Source organism: Pempheris klunzingeri, chromosome 16 (assembly GCF_042242105.1).
Source record: "Pempheris klunzingeri isolate RE-2024b chromosome 16, fPemKlu1.hap1, whole genome shotgun sequence".
In the NCBI taxonomy this organism is placed as follows: Eukaryota; Metazoa; Chordata; class Actinopteri; order Acropomatiformes; family Pempheridae; genus Pempheris; species Pempheris klunzingeri.
This window is the reverse complement of record NC_092027.1, coordinates 3310475-3332451: the sequence shown is the minus strand read 5'-3', so window position 1 is coordinate 3332451 and position 21977 is coordinate 3310475. Positions and strand designations below refer to the sequence as shown.

Sequence of the window (21977 nt, the reverse complement as noted above, 5' to 3'; positions counted from 1 at the left end):
ACTAGAGAGAGACAAGAGGGAGACAAGAGGGAGACTAGAGAGAGACTAGAGAGAGAGACTAGAGAGAGACAAGAGAGAAACTAGAGAGAGACAAGAGAGAAAGACTAGAGAGAGACAAGAGAGAGAGACTAGAGAGAGACAAGAGAGAGACTAGAGGGAGACAAGAGGGAGACAAGAGAGAGACTAGAGGGAGACAAGAGAGAGAGACTAGAGAGAGACAAGGGAGAGACTAGAGGGAGACAAGAGGGAGACAAGAGAGAGACTAGAGGGAGACAAGAGGGAGAGAGAAGAGAGACTAGAGAGACAAGAGAGAGAGACTAGAGAGAGACTAGAGAGACAAGAGAGAGAGACTAGAGAGACAAGAGAGAGAGACTAGAGAGAGACTAGAGAGAGAAACTAGAGAGACAAGAGAGAGACGAGGGAGACAAGAGAGAGACTAGAGAGAGAGACTAGAGAGAGACTAGAGGGAGACAAGAGAGAGAGACTAGAGAGACAAGAGAGAGACAAGAGAGAGAGACTAGAGGGAGACAAGAGAGAGACGAGGGAGACAAGAGAGAGACAAGAGAGAGACTAGAGAGACAAGAGAGAGACTAGAGGGAGACAAGAGGGAGCACTGCTACATAGTCAGACTGCAGCAGGACAGGTGAGAAACAGATTTATTGTCATCATACAGCAAAGCACAATTGAGACCATCTGACCTCTCCCATATAACAGACCACAAGACATAAATAATAAAAAAAAAAAATATATATATATATACACACACACACACACACACACACACACACACACACACATTTCAGTCTTTCACTTGGCATCCATTTATCTTCATCTACACACAGTAAACAGCGTCAACAGTTAGGTGAGCGTTCCAATACAAACCCAGAATCGATGCCAAATGATGCTTTGACCCATCAGGCCCTGCAGTTGGTATCAGGCTGCACCGTCATAGATCTACCGAGCCCTCTGACCCCGAAGCCTTATATTATCTACACTACATCTACTCAGGATAAAGAACGCTAGCTGGCCCAACTGGCTTCATGGGCACCTTCATGTGAACATTATATATTCATTGTTATTATCAAAACATTTCATTAACATTTCATTTACTGTGCTTTGAAACATGAATAGGAAACACATTATTGCATCAATGTAAATTAATCTTAAAATAAAGGTTCATGAAAACATCTGATCACAAAACAGTCTTTTATAAAATGATTTAAAACATCAGCTCTATATTTGTACTGAATTTTAACATATACATATCAAGCACATGTATATTATTCCTACTAAAGTGTTTTTACCAGTATAAAGTATTTTTTATTTTTCCCTCATGAAGTGAGTCACTAAGTGTGTTCATCCATCAGATGTCTGGGTTCATCTTCAGAGAGCTCAGTGCTGCTGTCAGGAGCTGTAAGGTCAGAAACAAACTTTTACAGACAGTAAATATAGACTACAGTCTTGAGTTTAAAACTCTTTTTTAATTTGCATCATAAAGTGTGAGTCAGATCAGCTGAAATGAAATAAAAGTAGGTTTTTATTTGCAGGCATTTAGCTGCAAAACAAGACACATGATTTCAGTAGAACAGTTGTAAGAGCCAGAATATCTTTTGTTAACAGTGATTGTCTCTTCTACTCTGTCAAACTGAAAAGTGCATTTCTAAATAAATACATTATTTACCCTTCTGTTTCAACCTTTGCTTCTTTTCTTAGCACATCTCTCCCACCTCATCATGGTGTTGTCATATTATCATGACTCTCAGGCTCTTACAGCGCTTCAAGTTGTGGAGTGGAGAAACGGATGTGTCAGAATTGACTTTAAGACTAAATTAAGGTCAATTAATGAGCTAATCTTTGCCTACCTTTCTCAGCCTGCTTCCTTTTGTAAATGATGAATCCAGTGGCAGCGATGAGGAGGAGAGCGAGAACAGCCACAGCAGCAGAAATGGGGGTGGTCATGTCAGTGGGCTTCTCTGTTGAACAGGAACAAAAAATGAAGACCAGCACAGATGAAGCAGGTTAGAACAGAAGTACATCCATCCAATGATCTATTCACACATACATGTGTGTCTCTAAAGACATATTAAACCCCCAGTGTGTTGGACTTGAAAGACACTGACCCTTAAATGAATGAATGAATACATCATAAACAAATAAAACATGTAACTTAAACACTTCAATGGAATAAAAGCAGGTTTTGCAGGTTTCATTATTGGCTTTGTTCCATATTATTCTGAGCTGGTGTAATTAATAATCACTATTAGTTTTTGGAAGATGAATTCATCTAAATTGGTCCCAACAGTCCCAATCAGGACCCTTTACTCTCAGTCTTACCTTCGTTGGTCCTGATCACTGCTTTGTCCAGTTTGGTGACGATGTTGTCCTCGACACCAGAGAGCTGAAACACACATTCGTAGCTCCCCCAGTCTTCAGATGCTCCTGGTGCTTTCAGGTCAGCACTCGTCTGGAAGGATCCATCGTTGTTGGGGAGGATCTCTCCGAGGGTCACGCCCTCATGATGCTCCTCTCCATCTTTCCTCCAGAACATCATGGCTGCGTTAGGGTAGAAACCTGTAGCGTGGCAGGTGACTGGAGAGGAGGGAGACTTCTGGAGGAGAGACACTTTGGGACGGTCTGGAGGGAGAGAGAGAGAGAGAGAGAGAGAGAGAGAGAGAGAGAGAGAGAGAGATGTACACAAAGTGAGAAACAATGAATTACATACAGTGTATCTCTACATGTGGTTCATGTTCATTGTAATGTTACTCTACCTGTTCTCAGCAGAAAGCTCTTCCCATAGTCCAAAATCTTCTTCAACCACTCAGGAAAGTGCTCAGTGAGGTAGATTTTAATGATGTTCAATCGAGCCCTGTCACTGTCCCACTTGTGTTTGGTGAGGACGGCCTGTGGTTTTGGAGCAATCCAAGTCATTGTCTTCAGGTCCAGAGCTATGAAGTCTTCTCCATCATAACTATACTGATTGAAACTGACAACCTCTCCGGTTTCATCGTCCCATTCGCAGCCGACCATCTGCTGGACAATGCTGATATCTGAGGAGGGAGAGACAGAGACTGCACTACGTCAGAGTGAGAGTCAGTTATTAGTGGCTGATATCACACCACACGCTTTACATAACTTCACAAGTTTGATTTTATTGTACGAATGATTAAACTATACAAGAAACAACAAAAACAGAACATCGACCCTCTTCCCATTGCTGGTTATCTTTGTATATAATTGACACTCTACTACTATCTTAACCCTTGTACTACTGTAAACTGAGAAAACAGAGGAAGACTCTGAAAGGAGGCTCCATTAAGGATAAAGGCAAGGCACATTTATTTGTGTAGCACCTTTCAGACAGAAGGCACAACAACATTAAATTGCATGTAAAAGAAATTAAAAGCTCAAGAAAATAACAAGTTAAAGCTTAAGAGAAGATACGACCAATGGAATAACTGTGGTTCACTAAAATGATATCATAGTAGCAGTAACACATGAATTAAAGGCACCAATGACATGATTTGAGCTCACAGATCCAAATGATATTATTTATATTGTGGCCGTATGCATCAGTCAGGTGTGTGAATGATTACATGTCCAGATCAAGATGTACATGAATAAAACACATATGTACAGGCACTGTGAGTGTGTGCACACATAAAGCGATATGTTACATGTTATATACCGTACCTCCAGTTTTGTTTAAGCGCTGCTTTAAGCTCTCTCTGAAGTGTTTGAAGAAGTAGTGACTGTTTAAACACTCTTGAGAGTGCCACTCAATGAAATGTGCATCGTCAACTTCTATTTTCTTCACCCAGTCCTGTTTGAATTCTACTCTCCTGATGTTGCTGTCACAGTGGCCCACCTGGACTTCATCAACCAGCAGAACACCCACAAACTCTGGGAAGTCTGGGACTCCAGAGGATCCGGTGACGGCATACTTCATGGAGTGTTTCACTGTGGGACAAAAAGGTTTTTTACATCATTGTGTGTGTGATGGGTCGTCACGTTATCATTCCATTCATTTCATATTCCTGTCTCATACATGTACATTTATGTCCATAGCGTAAATATTCATTTATCATTTCAACATATTTATTTACTATTGCTTATTTTCTACTGTTGTTTTCTTTATTTCTTGTTTCTATTACTTGTTGCTGCTGTAACATGTGAATTTCCCCCTATGGGGGATCAATAAAGACCGTCTCAGTCTAAGTCCACTGAACTACTGCTCTCCACTAATGTGACAGCTGGAGACACTACATATGTCATTTCATCAGTTTATAGAATATGATTGATTCTTCTTTACTTTGAGGACCTTTACTTTTGAAAGTTTATCTATATTTTCCAAACAGACTGCTGTTTTAATGCAGGACTTTTACTTTTTACTGGTGATGCAGTATTCTTTCTAATGCAGCTTTTACTTTCAGTAAATGATCTCACCACCTCCTCCACCACTGAAGCTCATCAGTGTTCACTTGCTCATATTTACTGATGCATAGATGCAGTGGTTGAATGTGACAAAATAAATTACATGAGCACTGAACTCAAAGTACTTGTACTTGTATTGAAGTAATGTCTTCTATGCCACTTCTACTCCACCACATTTCTGCATCAAATATTGTATTTTTTACTCCACTACATTTATTTAACAGCTATGGTTTCTTCTTACTTCATAATTCATGTTTTACATGCAACATATAAATAAATGTCCCTGTCGTTGGACTAATAAAGGAACATCTTATCTTCTCCATTATTGACTAGTGATCATTGAGTATTGTTGAACTTCAACAGCAGTAAAAGCAGAAAACTCATCACTAATCATTATCTGATAACTAGGCTACACTCAACAGAAACAGGACATGATCAGTCGTCTGTTCAAACACCTAAAGTGATGTGAAAATGAGCCTTGTTTGTCTGACAGGGGCCTCTAGTGCTCATGTGATTTATGACACGTGTCTGTCAGGAAGCACGTGACTTGGACGAGATAAGACAAGTCAGTGGTGTTTTCAGTCAACCACGACTCACTGCAAAATCATTTTAAAAAGTAAATATCAATACCACAACCCACAGTGTAGACTCAATTACAAGGGGGTCAGGTCATCAAATCTCTGTGGGTCTGTTTGTTATAATAAATAATAATTCACACTCATAGGCACAGTTAAATACTTCTAAAGATGTTCATCATGACACAACAGAGAAAAGCTTTAATGTAATGAAACATACTTATGAAACATATTTAGCCTTGCTGTGCCTAATGGGTCCACATTCAAATGTGAAACTGAGCTCTCAGCAACAGGGTCACACAAGCTCACAAACAAACAGCCATTTCAAAGGTATAAAATGTGATCTTGCCTTGAGATGCAAAGTGACAGCAGACTAGCAGAATAAAGAACGTCTTCATATTGTCTCGATAAAAAAGAAAAGCTGAAGGACCGAGTCCAGCTGGTACACATGTCCAGAGCCGTTTCCTCATTTGATGAGACGTGACTGTCTGGCTGGAAGTCAGTTTTGCTTTCTGTCTGATGTAGAATAAAAAATACCGACTGCAGACCAGAAGTTCAGCCAGTGACCACTCATCAGCTCCACATACTGTGTATCTTAGCACAGGCATGTTGGTCCTACTGGATACTGGTTTGGCTGGGAAGAGGAAATTGAAGCCCCGATAAAGGACACACCTATAGGGACATTTTCTTCATGACCCTTATTGTGACAAACCGGATTTATACACACACCATTCAGAATTACATATCAATCAATGAAAACATTTCAAGTGCACCTCTGTGGAAAAAACACCAGCTGAGTTTATGAGTGATGTGAAAGCAAGTGGGCAACCTTCAGAAAATTAAGTGAACTGAATAATGTAATGTTCACTGTACCTGATAAATGTATCTTTAATCTAGTCTAGTATATAAAACTGATCTGAATAAATCAAAACTGTTGCAACACCTGTAGAACATAGAACATTTCCTGGTGTCCAGTTTGGTGGCATGGCTGATTCTGTCTTCACCAAACAGTGGTCACAGTGTTCAGTGTAACACAGTCAGGATGAAGATCATCACCTCCTTTAAACATCTGCCCACTGCAGTTAAGATGAACTCTCAGGCATTACATTAGCCATTAATCTACAGAGCAGAACAACTGTGGCTCTCTTTCTCTTTAATTCCAGTCCCTGACAACCAGCAGTGTTGTCATGAGACACTTTCTGACTCCAGGATTACCAGCACATCTTATCTCTGTTATCATTTGGCTGGGGGAGCATGGTATCTGTTCATTTTGCTTTTTCTGTCTGTTTCATTGACATTATTTTTATTTAATAATTAAATAACTAATGAATGCATTTCTTTTTGTGACAAAAGAGAAACAATATAATAATAATGTTCTTTTTCTTTACCTTTTATGTTACAGCATTTCCTTTCCTCCCAATGCAGTGTGGAATTTAGTCAATTATTCCTCAAGATCTCCACATTTCTAAGAAATTACTGTCACTATAGATTCATCAAATCCTCATCACAAGAACAAACCTGTTTTAACAGGTGGAAAAAACAAACAGGTGAAGATAAGAAAAAGTTCTGGCAGTGTGGTTGAACACAGTGTGGTTCTGGATAAATGCAGTAAATGTAATTTGTTGTATGTCTCTACCTTGAACAGTGTGCAAGCTCTTTTAGTCCTCCTATAAAATACATACATAAATGTGACAATATGAATATGATGAAAAATGCTTATTCTTGGATTTCTGTCCATGTATATTATAATTGTATAGTGGGGAATGTATACGTACAGTAAAGTATTTAAATGACTACGTGCTGAAAAAGAATATGGATCCATTCCCATAACTAGTATTTTGGTTTGGTTGTAGCTGGTGATGAGGATGGCCAGTCCACAATCATTTCTAATAGACAGGAAATGATAGCGTACACCTCTTATTTGAGATCTGCTCATTTTGTAATTGCATATTGATGTAATTATTGTTGAGGAAGCCTTGATCAATATGTTGGAATTACTGTAATACAGTTCTGACATTTGATTATGCTACACCCAAATACAAATAGGTGGTGCCATTTTAAAAAGACAGCATTGGGCGTTTGATCAAAAAAGCAACAGCCAAGGTTGGTTTCTTTAACCACAAAAGTTTTCTGCACCACGATCACGAGTTTAATTAAAGTCAATTAAACTAAAGCACATATGTGCATAGTTTTGTCATGTATCGACTTTTAATAATAAGAATAATAATAATAACAAACAAAAACAAAAAGAGACAAAAAACGAGGCCAAACTAAACGACTTTTACAGGTTGTAACATCTTACCTGTTGATGCAAAGTGACACAGGACCAGCAGCACAAAAGCCTTCTTCATCTTGTTTCTAGTAGTGATGCGTCGGTCACGAACGATCCGCTTCTTAGAGCCGCTCTTTTGTTGTGTTTCCACCAGGTGATAGTTCCTGGTACCAGGCACTGTTTAGTTGCCTGTTTTACCTGTTACCTGTTTTAGTACCTCCTCTGCAGGGGCTCCAAGCGAGCTGAGTCGAGCTGACAATGTGACGTCACCAGACTGCAGGCCACTGATTGGCCAGGGAGTGACGTCACTGGATGATTCACGAGAGCGACTCGTTCACAAGAATCAAAGCCTCTGATTTTACAGACACACAGAGCAGTGAGCACAAGAGAGAGACTAGAGAGAGACAAGAGAGAGAGACTACAGAGAGAGACTAGAGAGAGACAAGAGGGAGACAAGAGGGAGAGACTAGAGAGAGACAAGAGAGAGACAAGAGGGAGAGACTAGAGAGAGACAAGAGAGAGACAAGAGAGAGAGACTAGAGAGAGACTAGAGAGAGACAAGAGAGAGAGACTAGAGAGAGACAAGAGGGAGACAAGAGGGAGAGACTAGAGAGAGACAAGAGAGAGAGACTAGAGAGAGACAAGAGAGAGACAAGAGAGAGAGACAAGAGAGAGAGACAAGAGAGAGAGACTAGAGAGAGAGACTAGAGAGAGACAAGAGAGAGAGACTAGAGAGAGAGACTAGAGAGAGAGACTAGAGAGAGACTAGAGAGAGACTAGAGAGAGACTAGAGAGAGACAAGAGAGAGACTAGAGAGAGACTAGAGAGAGACTAGAGAGAGCACTGCTACAGTCAGACTGCAGCAGGACAGGTGAGAAACATGAGCGACAGAAAACGTTGTATTTTTAATCTGGACACATTTTAATATAACTGATAGTTGGAGGGCAGAGTGCAGACTTTGCTAAATTAAAGTTTCATATCAGGCAGACTCCAGAAACAACCTGCACAGACAAGTGTGTGTACTGTTCACCATCAGTTCAGTTAGAGGAGGAAAGACAAGCAAGGGAAGCTGCTGTTAATGAAGGTGCTGCACTGTTTTTATTTGCAGGCATTTAGCTGCAAAACAAGACACATGATTTCAGTAGAACAGTTGTAAGAGCCAGAATATCTTTTGTTAACAGTGATTGTCTCTTCTACTCTGTCAAACTGAAAAGTGCATTTCTAAATAAATACATTATTTACCCTTCTGTTTCAACCTTTGCTTCTTTTCTTAGCACATCTCTCCCACCTCATCATGGTGTTGTCATATTATCATGACTCTCAGGCTCTTACAGCGCTTCAAGTTGTGGAGTGGAGAAACGGATCAATTTTGCAATCAGAATGAAAGCATTTCAAATTAAGGTCAATTAATGAGCTAATCTTTGCCTAGCTCTCTCAGCTTGCATCCTTTTGTAAATGATGAATCCAGTGGCAGCGATGAGGAGGAGAGCGAGAACAGCCACAGCAGCAGAAATGGGGGTGGTCATGTCAGTGGGCTTCTCTGTTGAACAGGAACAAAAAATGAAGACCAGCACAGATGAAGCAGGTTAGAACAGAAGTACATCCATCCAATGATCTATTCACACATACATGTGTGTCTCTAAAGACATATTAAACCCCCAGTGTGTTGGACTTGAAAGACACTGACCCTTAAATGAATGAATGAATACATCATAAACAAATAAAACATGTAACTTAAACACTTCAATGGAATAAAAGCAGGTTTTGCAGGTTTCATTATTGCCAAAATCTAAATTACTCAACAAACCACAGACATACAGTCCCAATCAGCACCCTTTACTCTCAGTCTTACCTTCGTTGGTCCTGATCACTGCTTTGTCCAGTTTGGTGACGATGTCGTCCTTCACACCAGAGAGCCGAAACACACAGTCGTACCTGCTCCAGTCTTCAGATGTGATTGATGAAAGTTTGAGGTCAACGCTCGTCTGGAAGGATCCATCGTTGTTGGGGAGGATCTCTCCGAGGGTCACGTCCTCATGATGCTCCTCTCCATCTTTCCTCCAGAACATCATGGCTGCGTTAGGGTAGAAACCTGTAGCGTGGCAGGTGACTGGAGAGGAGGGAGACTTCTGGAGGAGAGACACTTTGGGAAGGTCTGGAGGGAGAGAGAGAGGGTGGGGGACCTTAGTAGAGAAAGATAATTAAGGGCAAACAGAAGGAAACCAAAGATGGACAAAGATGAAGCAAGTCAATGATGAAAAAAAAATCTAATTCTGAAATAGATAAAAAGACCCAATTAAAGACGTGTGAAACGAGCTGAAAGATATCACATTGTTACGCACAGTGACTCACCTCCTTTGCAAGCATGTAGAAAAAAATCAAAATAATATAAATGATCCTCCATTTGTCACAACACAAAATTGTAATCCCTTTCTTTGTCCAGAAACATGTCAATGCAACATGACCATGAGAGAAGCTCCCTATTTATATATAATGTAATAGCACCCAAAAATGTCTCATCTAATTGAGGAGGGAAGAAAGTAACGTCAGACTGGAGTGATATCACACTGGAAGTTCAGCCTGAAGAGGCTGTATGAACATCGGGTCACGTGTTGCTACCTGTTCTCAGCAGAGAGCTCTTGAGAAAGCCCAAATACTTCTTCAGCCACTGAGGAAAAATCTGAGTGAGGTATATCTCATGGTGTTTTAGTTCAGCTTTCTCAGCATCCCATCTGTGTTTGGTGATGACAGCCTGTGGGTTCGGGGCGATCCACGTCAACGTGTTCAGGTCAAATGCTATGAAGTCTTCTCCACCGTAACCAAACTGCATAAAAGCGTTAACGTCTCCAGTCTCATCATCCCACTCACAGCCATTGGTCCTCTGTATGATGTGGATGGCTGAGAGACAGAAACAGAGACTGTAATTAACAACGATGTACAGATGAGGTCTCCAGTGGAAAGTCTTGTGGTGTATTTATGATTCAAGAGCATTTAATCAGTGCACATTTTATTTCAAAGAGTGATAAAACTTTTTTTTAATGATTTTGTTGTCTTTCATTCTGTACACACCAAACTGTATAAACTTTAGACACAAAGTCACACTAGTGTGTGTCGCCCCACAACTTAAGGTTTATGATAACCTTTGTTATATTCCTGCACAAAAAGGATGTGTTGTCAAAATATATAAATGAAAACATTATATACAAAAATAAATCCCAGCACAGCAGTGTTTGCTCCCACTGGCTTTTTAAAAGCATCAGTTGTTGGAAAGTGGCAGAAATATAACTGTTCAACAGCCCTGAAGAGGATCACCTTAACAACAACCAAGGTGCTGAACAGTTTGGCAGTAAAATGTGAAATATAACATAGCATAGACTGTACCTCCACTTTGGTTGAAGCGCTGCTTCAAACTGTTAATCATGGCTTTGAAGAAGTTAGGCTGAATCTCAGCACACTCTCGATTGTACCACTCCAACCGCTGAGGATCTTTTTCAAAGTACTTCTTTCCAGAGTCCAGTTTTGGTTCTACAATCTTTTTGTTGCTGTCGCAGTAACCAACCACAATTTCATCAACCACTGCAGCAGCCACAAACTCTGGGAAGTTTGGGACTCCAGAAGATGCAGTGACGTAGTACTTCAGGGAGTGTTTCACTGCAGGACAAACAAGGTTTACATAAATATCATTATTAATACGATGTACTCAGTATGACTCTGTGAAATCATATAGTCTTATTCAGTTGTTCAGTTCTGTTCAGTTATTCAGAGTCTGCTGTAAAATGTGATCTCACCTGGTGATGAAACGTCACAAAAGACAAGCAACAAAAATAACTTTTTCATTTTATTTAGATGAAGATGTTTGGGTCAAGGAGCAGGGTTGGCGGTTATGTCCTCCGTCCAGTGTGGCAGAGTTTCTACTCTGTCTGAACTAAATTAGGGAACTGTGTGAAATTTGGGTGGGGTGTGGGGGGTGTCCTGTTTCACTTGATAAAAAAAGGAAAACCATCTCACACTTTTCTAATATTTTCTTTGGATCCTTTGAAAACACCTTTGAACACACTTTCATTTTAAAGCCACCAAACAGCATCTTTGTGGCCACTGAGGGAAAAGATTGACTCGTCAAAGTTGACACATTAATAACATTTTTCAGAAACAAAAGCTTTTTGATATGTTTCTTACATCCCAGTTGCTTAAATAGTAAAACCTTTTTTCTTCTGTTTGTCAGGAGGACATGTGGTGAGTGGCTGGCTGATGAGGGAGTGGGGAGCAGGAGGGGAGATGCAGGGGGGACTCAGGTGAGGGGAATGAGATGCAGGACAGATTTGCAATGACAGGAGAAAATGTGAGGGTGGAAGGAGAATGGCAATGGTTTGGTTTGGGGAAGTGGGAATGTGGCCTGAGGAAGAGACAGAAAAGCAGAATCTGGCCTTTAGTGCTTTTTTTTGTAAATGATGATTCAGATTCTGTAGTTCGTAACTTCTCTTAAATCATTTGTCCTCTGGAAACCTGGACCATCAGAGCTGTCAGCATGTTTTTAATTTCAATAAAGTTAAAACATCATTTCCTGTGGTCGATTGCAGTATTTTCTTTCAACATGTCAAGGGGAAAATGAAGGGACTTCTCATTTCTGCTGCTTAAGTGCAATCATGATGACAGCACAGTGACATTATTGTGCTCATGCAATTATGCACAGATATGATTAACTAAACGCGACCATTGTAACTACTTAAATATATAATAAAGGCAAATGACAGTGATAATGGAGACGCATTGTACTAGAAGTAATTGTAGTTTTTGCCTTATTGCACAGTTATCTGTGTCTCAGTGTTTCCTGAGGCATAAATTCAGCTAAAAACTGACAAAATAAGTTGGAGGTATCCATAAAATATTTATTTTTTGTGCAAAATCAATTAAACTGTTAATGTACATTAACTGCATACAACTGCAATTTTAAAGAATCATTTAAACTTAGACCTTAAGTTAAAAATGTTGGACTGTGTGCAGGAAAACGTCACTGACAGCTGTAGATATGGGAAACTAAAACCTGTTTCTCACTGAGCTGCTTTCTCATTCCTACAGTTCTAAGTCCGTCTGTCTCCTGCACAACCAGGCACGAAGCAAAAATGAAAACATTTTAGCTGACAGGATGAAGAACTCACTGTGATCAGTTAAGAGCTGCATCCATGACAGAAGTTTGAGAAGAGGAAGAGTCTGAAGCTCGGCAAGAAAAACGGCATAACGACATATAAACTGACATAATACTGATGTTGTATACATAGTTACATACATAGCTCATAGTTCTGAATGCTGAAATACATGTGAGAGATTAGAGTAATAAACCATTTAAGATCAACAAAGAAAACACTTCTTTGTGTTAAATAGAAACATCCCGTTAATTGAACTGGTTTCTGCCTTTATTTAAAAAGGTAAGAGAGGAACCTTTGGAAGATACATCAGCTAAATGCCAGTACTGTATCCTGGTCTCCCCATGCTAGCGTGGGTTCTCTCCGGGTACTCCGGCTTCCTCCCACAATCCAAAGACATGCACATTAGGTTAATTGGTGACTCTAAATTGCCCGTAGATGTGAGAGTGAGTGTTTGTCTGTCTCTATGTGTTGGCCCTGTGATTGGCTGGCGACCAGTCCAGGGTGCACCCCGCCTTTCACCCGAAGTCAGCTGGGATTGGCTCCCCTGCGACCCTTACGGATAAGCGGTATAGAGAATGGATGGATGGATCTCCTAGTCTGACATCTGTGCTGAGACAGTGGAATGAAAATGGCTTCGTGACGAGCAGAAGCATCTTTCTCCGTTGCCATGGTTGTTCCTTTTCCAGTTGAAGAGTCCTGCGATGCAGAGTGCCAGGAGGAGCAGTAGTCCTACAACAACTCCGATGACAGGACCAGCAGAAAGCTCAGAGGGAGAAACTGGAGGCAAAACAAAACATGAACACTATAATACTGCATGGACCTGATATTGGAGCCACTTATAGTTCAACTACATGGAGATAATGATGTGAAAAAGCAGGTGTGGAACAAAATGTATTTAAGTGAGCACAGAAGCAGTTTTGGTTTCCTTTAATAGTTGCATTTGTTACCCCTGTGCTGATGTAAACGCTTCATATCGCTAACACAGGACTAACAGTATAGGCCTATAAAGAAGATCTCAGTGTTAACTGCACAGACGTTATCTCTGTTTAATACACAGTCACTGTGAAGTCCAGATTCCTGTCTTACCCCAGTTGGTCCTGATCACTGCTTTGTCCAGTTTGGTGACGATGTCGTCCTTCAAACCAGAGAGCCGAAACACACAGTCGTACCTGCTCCAGTCTTCAGGTGTGACTGATGAAAGTTTGAGGTCAACGCTCGTCTGGAAGGATCCATCGTTGTTGGGGAGGATCTCTCCGAGGGTCACGCCCTCATGATGCTCCTCTCCACCTTTCCTCCAGAACATCATGGCTGCGTTAGGGTAGAAACCTGTAGCGTGGCAGGTGACTGGAGAGGAGGGAGACTTCTGGAGGAGAGACACTTCGGGAAGGTCTGGAGGGAGAGAGACAGAGAATTACATACAGTGTATCTCTACATGTGGTTCATGTTCATTGTAATGTTACTCTACCTGTTCTCAGCAGAAAGCTCTTCCCATAGTCCAAAATCTTCTTCAGCCACTCAGGAATTTGCTCAGTGAGGTAGATTTTAATGAAGTTCAATCGAGCCCTTTCACTGTCCCACTTGTGTTTGGTGAGGACGGCCTCTGGTTTTAGAGCAATCCAAGTCATTGTCTTCAGGTCCAGAGCTATGAAGTCTTCTCCATCATAACTATACTGACTGAAACTGACAACCTCTCCGGTTTCATCGTCCCATTCGCAGCCGCCCATCTGCTGGACAATGCTGATATCTGAGGAGGGAGAGACAGAGACTGCACTACGTCAGAGTGAGAGTCAGTTATTAGTGGCTGATATCACACCACACGCTTTACGTAACTTCACAAGTTTGATTTTATTGTACCAATGATTAAACTATACAAGAAACAACAAAAACAGAACATCGACCCTCTTCCCATTGCTGGTTATCTTTGTATATAATTGACACTCTACTACTATCTTAACCCTTGTACTACTGTAAACTGAGAAAACAGAGGAAGACTCTGAAAGGAGGCTCCATTAAGGATAAAGGCAAGGCACATTTATTTGTGTAGCACCTTTCAGACAGAAGGCACAACAACATTAAATTGCATGTAAAAGATAATAAAAGCTCAAGAAAATAACAAGTTAAAGCTTAAGAGAAGATACGACCAATGGAATAACTGTGGTTCACTAAAATGATATCATAGTAGCAGTAACACATGAATTAAAGGCACCAATGACATGATTTGAGCTCACAGATCCAAATGATATTATTTATATTGTGGCCGTGTGCATCAGTCAGGTGTGTGAATGATTACATGTCCAGATCAAGATGTACATGAATAAAACACATATGTACAGGCACTGTGAGTGTGTGCACACATAAAGTGATATGTTACATGTTATATACCGTACCTCCAGTTTTGTTTAAGCGCTGCTTTAAGCTCTCTCTGAGGTCTTTGAAGAAGTAGTGATGGGTTATACACTCTTGAGTGTGCCACTCCAAGAGATGTGGATCGTCATCTACTATTTTCTTCACCCAGTCCAGTTTGAATTCTGCTCTCCTGATGTTGCTGTCACAGTAGCCCACCTGGACTTCATCAACCAGTGCAACAGCCACAAACTCTGGGAAGTCCGGGACTCCAGAGGATTCGGTGACGGCATACTTCATGGAGTGTTTCACTGTGGGACAAAAAAGTTTGGTTTTTTTTACATCATTGTGTGTGTGATGGTCGTCACGTTATCATTCCATTCATTTCATATTCCTGTCTCATACATGTACATTTATGTCCATAGTGTAAATATTCATTTATCATTACAACATATTTATTTACTATTGCTTATTTTCTACTGTTGTTTTCTTTATTTCTTGTTTCTATTACTTGTTGCTGCTGTAACATGTGAATTCCCCCCTATGGGGGATCAATAAAGACCGTCTCAGTCTAAGTCCACTGAACTACTGCTCTCCACTAATGTGACAGCTGGAGACACCACATATGTCATTTCATCAGTTTATAGAATATGATTGATTCTTCTTTACTTTGAGGACCTTTACTTTTGAAAGTTTATCTATATTTTCCAAACAGACTGCTGTTTTAATGCAGGACTTTTACTTTTTACTGGTGATGCAGTATTCTTTCTAATGCAGCTTTTACTTTCAGTAAATGATCTCACCACCTCCTCCACCACTGAAGCTCATCAGTGTTCACTTGCTCACATTTACTGATGCATAGATGCAGTGGTTGAATGTGACAAAATACATTACATGAGCACTGAACTCAAAGTACTTGTACTTGTATTGAAGTAATATCTTCTATGCCACTTCTACTCCACCACATTTCTGCATCAAATATTGTATTTTTTACTCCACTACATTTATTTAACAGCTATGGTTTCTTCTTACTTCATAATTCATGTTTTACATGCAACATATAAATAAATGTCCCTGTCGTTGGACTAATAAAGGAACATCTTATCTTCTCCATTATTGACTAGTGATCATTGAGTATTGTTGAACTTCAACAGCAGTAAAAGCAGAAAACTCATCACTAATCATTATCTGATAACTAGGCTACACTCAACAGAAACAGGACATGATCAGTCGTCTGTTCAAACACCTAAAGTGATGTGAAAATGAGCCTTGTTTGTCTGACAGGGGCCTCTAGTGCTCATGTGATTTATGACACGTGTCTGTCAGGAAGCACAAGACTTGGACTAGAGACCGCAGCTCCCATGTCCCACTTCCCACCCACAGTCAGTGGTGTTTTCAGTCAACCACGACTCACTGCAAAATCATTTTAAAAAGTAAATATCAATACCACAACCCACAGTGTAGACTCAATTACAAGGGGGTCAGGTCATCAAATCTCTGTGGGTCTGTTTGTTATAATAAATAATAATTCACACTCATAGGCACAGTTAAATACTTCTAAAGATGTTCATCATGACACAACAGAGAAAAGCTTTAATGTAATGAAACATACTTATGAAACATACTTAGCCTTGCTGTGCCTAATGGGTCCACATTCAAATGTGAAACTGAGCTCTCAGCAACAGGGTCACACAAACTCACAAACAAACAGCCATTTCAAAGGTATAAAATGTGATCTTGCCTTGAGATGCAAAGTGACAGCAGACTAGCAGAATAAAGAACGTCTTCATATTGTCTCGATAAAAAAGAAAAGCTGAAGGACCGAGTCCAGCTGGTACACATGTCCAGAGCCGTTTCCTCATTTGATGAGACGTGACTGTCTGGCTGGAAGTCAGTTTTGCTTTCTGTCTGATGTAGAATAAAAAATACCGACTGCAGACCAGAAGTTCAGCCAGTGACCACTCATCAGCTCCACATACTGTGTATCTTAGCACAGGCATGTTGGTCCTACTGGATACTGGTTTGGCTGGGAAGAGGAAATTGAAGCCCCGATGAAGGACACACCTATAGGGCCATTTTCTTCATGACCCTTATTGTGACAAACCGGATTTATACACACACCATTCAGAATTACATATCAATCAATGAAAACATTTCAAGTGCACCTCTGTGGAAAAAACACCAGCTGAGTTTATGAGTGATGTGAAAGCAAGTGGGCAACCTTCAGAAAATTAAGTGAACTGAATAATGTAATGTTCACTGTACCTGATAAATGTATCTTTAATCTAGTCTAGTATATAAAACTGATCTGAATAAATCAAAACTGTTGCAACACCTGTAGAACATAGAACATTTCCTGGTGTCCAGTTTGGTGGCATGGCTGATTCTGTCTTCACCAAACAGTGGTCACAGTGTTCAGTGTAACACAGTCAGGATGAAGATCATCACCTCCTTTAAACATCTGCCCACTGCAGTTAAGATGAACTCTCAGGCATTACATTAGCCATTAATCTACAGTGCAGAACAACTGTGGCTCTCTTTCTCTTTAATTCCAGTCCCTGACAACCAGCAGTGTTGTCATGAGACACTTTCTGACTCCAGGATTACCAGCACATCTTATCTCTGTCATCATTTGGCTGGGGGAGCATGGTATCTGTTCATTTTGCTTTTTCTGTCTGTTTCATTGACACCCTGATACTGACCGTTCATATTGCACATTATTTGTATTTAACAATTAAATAACTAATGAATGCATTTCTTTTTGTGACAAAAGAGAAACAATCTAATAATAATGTTCTTTTTCTTTACCTTTTATGTTACAGCATTTCCTTTCCTCCCAATGCAGTGTGGAATTTAGTCAATTATTCCTCAAGATCTCCACATTTCTAAGAAATTACTGTCACTATAGATTCATCAAATCCTCATCACAAGAACAAACCTGTTTTAACAGGTGGAAAAAACAAACAGGTGAGGATAAGAAAAAGTTCTGGCAGTGTGGTTGAACACAGTGTGGTTCTGGATAAATGCAGTAAATGTAATTTGTTGTATGTCTCTACCTTGAACAGTGTGCAAGCTCTTTTAGTCCTCCTATAAAATACATACATAAATGTGACAATATGAATATGATGAAAAATGCTTATTCTTGGATTTCTGTCCATGTATATTATAATTGTATAGTGGGGAATGTATACGTACAATAAGGTATTTCCCCACTTTCCCTCACAGTAATAGAGCTTATCAAATAATTTGTGCCACAGTTGCAGTGGCTTAAAGACAGCTGAGGCGTTCCAACATGGCGGACTCTCATGAAAACTGTCCGGTGACCCTGGAGCTGTCCAAGGTTCCCCCCCATCAACGTGCTGGTGGGTCCGAGTCCCACTGAGGGGGCTGATGGCCAATGCTGATTAGTTTACCTCTCGTGAAGGTTGTGCATGTTCATCAGAGACCACCAGGTAGACAGTGGACTTCAGCATTTTCATCTAATCTTCACAGCACTCCTGTCAAAACAAGAAGTTAATAAATAGTTTAAATGCCTCTCTATCACTTGTCAGATAAATGGACTGACTTCTCAGAAGTACCACCCAAAATATGCAGGACAAGGCTATCACAGGTATTTATTCTACATTCAGTAAAATAAACATTGATCCTCACTGTTATTATTCCTTCTCCACATGAAGAGTCCAGAGATGCAGACCACCAGGAGCAATAGTCCTGCCACAGCTCCAAGGACAGGACCAGCAGGGAACGCTGAGGGAGAACCTAAAGCCAAAGCACAACGTAATGCCTCACTTCTGGATATTCTTCTCTGAACCTACTTTGGTTTCAATTGTTATGAACATGTGATCAGAGTAAGCAGTTCTGTCAATCATTACTGTCCAAACAAAAGTTCTGTATATAACTTTGAGGTGAGAAGGGTTTAAATGAAGTGGGTACAGTTATTCACTGACAGAAGTCTGTTCAAGTGCAAATTGAAAACACTGTAGGTTTCTCATCAACCCAGAAAACTTGGAGGAAACCATTTTCCTTCTACAACTCAGAGTTCAGGATATAAAAGCAGAATTTCCCCTTGGGGTCATTAAAGTTGAAGTTGACATGGTGGCACAATAATCACCATTTTCTCACACACTCTTGGTTTATGATCTAACTGTCCACCAAATTCAATAGAAATCTGTGGCACCGTTTTTGAGATGTCAGCACAGTAACAGACAAACAAACACAAGATCATAAACAAAACTACCTTGACAGAGGTAACTATATACCAAGCTCCATCACTTCTGATTCCTGTCTTACCTTCGTTGGTCCTGATCACTGCTTTGTCCAGTTTGGTGACGATGTCGTCCTTCACACCAGAGAGCCGAAACACACATTCGTACCTGCTCCAGTCTTCAGGTGTAACCGATGAAATGTACAACTCAGCACTCGTCTGGAAGGATCCATCGTTGTTGGGGAGGATCTCTCCGAGGGTCACGCCCTCATGATGCTCCTCTCCACCTTTCCTCCAGAACATCATGGCTGCGTTAGGGTAGAAACCTGTAGCGTGGCAGGTGACTGGAGAGGAGGGAGACTTCTGGAGGAGAGACACTTTGGGACGGTCTGGGGAGTAAAGAGAAAGAGACTCACAGTAGTATCATTTGAATATTACTGTGCATAACACAAAGAAAAGGCATATCAACATTCAACGTACATACAGTGCAGCTGACCCTGTAATTCTACCTGTTCTCTGTAGAAAGCTCCTCCCATAGTGCACATACTTCTTCAGCCAGTCAGGGCATTTGTGGATGTAGTAGTTCTTATTGTATTCTAATCTAGCTCTCTCAGCATCCCATCTTAGTTTGGTGCTGAAAGCCTCTGGTGTCGGAGCGATCCATGTCAGTGTCTGCAGATCCAATGCTATAAAGTCTTCTCCATCATAACCATACTGATTAAAACCGATAACCTCTCCAGTCTCATCATCCCACTCGCAGCCATTCATCCTCTGTAAAATGTGGACGCCTGAGAGAGAGAGAGAGAGACCGGCAGAGAGACGGGAGCATAAGTTAATACCACGTGTTCATCACAGAGACACAGTGATCCACAGACACCAATTACTGGCTCAGAGGAAGCCACTCACAGCCAATCATCCCCTGGACGGTGTGGACAGATCACAGGGAGACTGATGGGAAACAGGGTGAAATCCAAACACAAACTATAATGTCTACCACTGAGACAACTGCACCGTGCAGGGAGGGAACCAGGAGGCATGAGCCAGAATGCACAACTCGACTCGATTTCCGAATAAAAGTATAAAGTACAACAGAAAATCACAATCGCAGGGTTTGCGGAGTTTATAGGGGAGATTGTTAGGGAAATTCTGAATTATATGCAGCATAAAGTTTTAGGAAGGTACATGTATACTGGTGCTAATGAGAGGTGATGTGTAGGTAGTTGAGTGATGAAGGCAGGAAAGCATAATGTGTGGGGATATAAACAGGAGATGCAGATGTAAATAACATGATAAATATAAACATGCTGTACCTCCGGTCTGGTTTAAGCGCTGCTTCAAGCTGTCGATGTTGGCTCTGAACACCTCCTTATTGCCCAAACACTTCTGAGCATACCACTCCAGGTGCTGGGCGTCATCCTTTATTAATTTTCTCATCCAGTCCTGTTTGGGTTTTGCAGTCTTGATGTTGCTGTCACAGTAACCCACCTGAATATCATCAACCGTCGCAGCACCAATGAACTCTGGAAAATCTGGGACTCCAGAAGATGCCGTAAGGAAATATTTCAGGGAGTGTTTCACTGTAGGACAAAGAAGGTTTTCGGCTTTTGAACTGCATTTAAAAATGTGTAAATCTGTTAAATCTCAATGGGCTATTGGGGGAGAGATATGGGAAGAAAGATATGCCAAAGGGAGCTGTTTTGCATGTAGATCTAAATCAGTGTGATGCAGTAATCCAACATTTGGAGCTCATGGTGCCTGATGGTTCCCCATAGCTCTCTGTTCTGTGTTGGATCCTTGAGACCTCTTGTCGATACAGATAGATATGGTGTGATGTCTGATTTATAAAGGCTTAGCCTGATTCCTCTCTGAGCCCCATTTCTTCTTGTTGAAGTTGTCTGATACCACTAAAAGATGCTTCCTGTTTTTGCTAATTATGCTCTACCATGATTTTTGTAATTTATTCCAAATATGGCCCCCGTCGGTATGCCACAGTACCACATCTAGTACTTAAACTACAATTCCCAAGAGGTGGAGCCTCTGCCATAAGGGTGCACACAGGTGTTCTACATGCTGCCAATGATTGGTTATTTCTACCTGCCTGTCCATTGTTGTCTCATGTAAGCGCTGATGGACCGAAAGCTTAGCTATTAAAGTGATTTACTGCATAGAAGTGTGCGGAAACTTTTTTCAAAATGACAATGGGCTGAAAAAGAATATGTCATGGATCCATTCCCATAACTAGTATTTTGGTTTGGTTGTAGCTGGTGATGAGGATGGCCAGTCCACAATCATTTCTAATAGACAGGAAATGATAGCGTACACCTCTTATTTGAGATTTGCTCATTTTGTAATTGCGTATTGATGTAATTATTGTAAGATCAGTGTGACTGAAAAAGTGAAAGTGAAACTATAACTCCTGTGCCAGAGTGTCGCGCAGGATTAAAGCCAAACAAAACGACTTTCGGTGCAGCAACACTTACAGGTTGTAACATCTTACCTGTTGATGCAAAGTGACACAGGACCAGCAGCACAAATGCCTCCTTCATCTTGTTTCTAGAGGCTTGGAGCTGAGGAGCTGAGGAGCTTCACTCTCTGCACATTTGCCTTTGATACCGAGCCTGACAAAAGTGGGGCGTGTCTACAAGGGGGCTGTATGACCACTGCAATGAGCACTGCTGCCAAATGGAAATATTCTACCACTATAATAATAATAATAACAACAACAACAACAACAACAACAACAACAACAACAACAACAACAATAATAATAATAATAATAATAATGAAAAGATTTTAAGGCTTAGACTATTACATTACATTTCATTGTAGCTTACAGCAAAAGTAAGTTTCCAATCCAGCAACTGCATGTCAAGTTAAAACAAAATATTTATTCAGATGTTTCTACAAATCTAACAGATACTTGAACAGTGTCCACATCCTGTTCTCCTCCAGGATGCTCCTGCTCACACTGATGAGTCAAAACACAGGGTTCGTCTCGCGATATTTCG

The 21977-nt window shown here is 40.7% G+C and overlaps 4 protein-coding genes across 5 annotated transcripts; all 4 read right to left on the bottom strand.

Annotated features, from left to right (window-relative positions):
* Positions 1–723: 723 nt before the first annotated feature.
* LOC139215657 (major histocompatibility complex class I-related gene protein-like) lies at positions 724–7388 on the bottom strand. Its single transcript, XM_070846684.1, has 6 exons — positions 7309–7388; positions 3691–3957; positions 2769–3047; positions 2335–2634; positions 1863–1973; positions 724–1411 (listed from the first exon to the last, which is right to left on the bottom strand). The coding sequence occupies exons 1-6, from the start codon at positions 7355–7357 to the stop codon at positions 1347–1349; spliced, it is 1071 nt and encodes a 356-aa protein (XP_070702785.1). The 5' UTR covers positions 7358–7388; the 3' UTR covers positions 724–1346.
* Positions 7389–8373: 985 nt separating this feature from the next.
* On the bottom strand, positions 8374–15086 carry LOC139215658 (class I histocompatibility antigen, F10 alpha chain-like). Of its 2 annotated transcripts, none has more exons than XM_070846686.1 (4): positions 14810–15085; positions 13888–14166; positions 13509–13811; positions 8374–8818 (listed from the first exon to the last, which is right to left on the bottom strand). In XM_070846686.1, the coding sequence occupies exons 1-4, from the start codon at positions 15063–15065 to the stop codon at positions 8685–8687; spliced, it is 972 nt and encodes a 323-aa protein (XP_070702787.1). In that variant the 5' UTR covers positions 15066–15085; the 3' UTR covers positions 8374–8684. The 2 variants fall into 2 exon arrangements, with proteins under 2 accessions (XP_070702787.1, XP_070702786.1); XM_070846685.1 differs by lacking the exon at positions 8374–8818 and adding an exon at positions 12150–13199 and having other exon boundaries at positions 14810–15086.
* Positions 9105–11115, bottom strand: LOC139215659 (major histocompatibility complex class I-related gene protein-like). The gene is made up of 4 exons (XM_070846687.1): positions 11060–11115; positions 10660–10931; positions 9898–10176; positions 9105–9433 (listed from the first exon to the last, which is right to left on the bottom strand). The coding sequence occupies exons 1-4, from the start codon at positions 11113–11115 to the stop codon at positions 9105–9107; spliced, it is 936 nt and encodes a 311-aa protein (XP_070702788.1).
* A 3083-nt stretch (positions 15087–18169) lies between the features above and the next one.
* LOC139215214 (major histocompatibility complex class I-related gene protein-like) lies at positions 18170–21549 on the bottom strand. The gene is made up of 6 exons (XM_070846103.1): positions 21467–21549; positions 20280–20546; positions 19479–19757; positions 19056–19358; positions 18417–18524; positions 18170–18262 (listed from the first exon to the last, which is right to left on the bottom strand). The coding sequence occupies exons 1-6, from the start codon at positions 21513–21515 to the stop codon at positions 18252–18254; spliced, it is 1017 nt and encodes a 338-aa protein (XP_070702204.1). The 5' UTR covers positions 21516–21549; the 3' UTR covers positions 18170–18251.
* Positions 21550–21977: the final 428 nt, after the last annotated feature.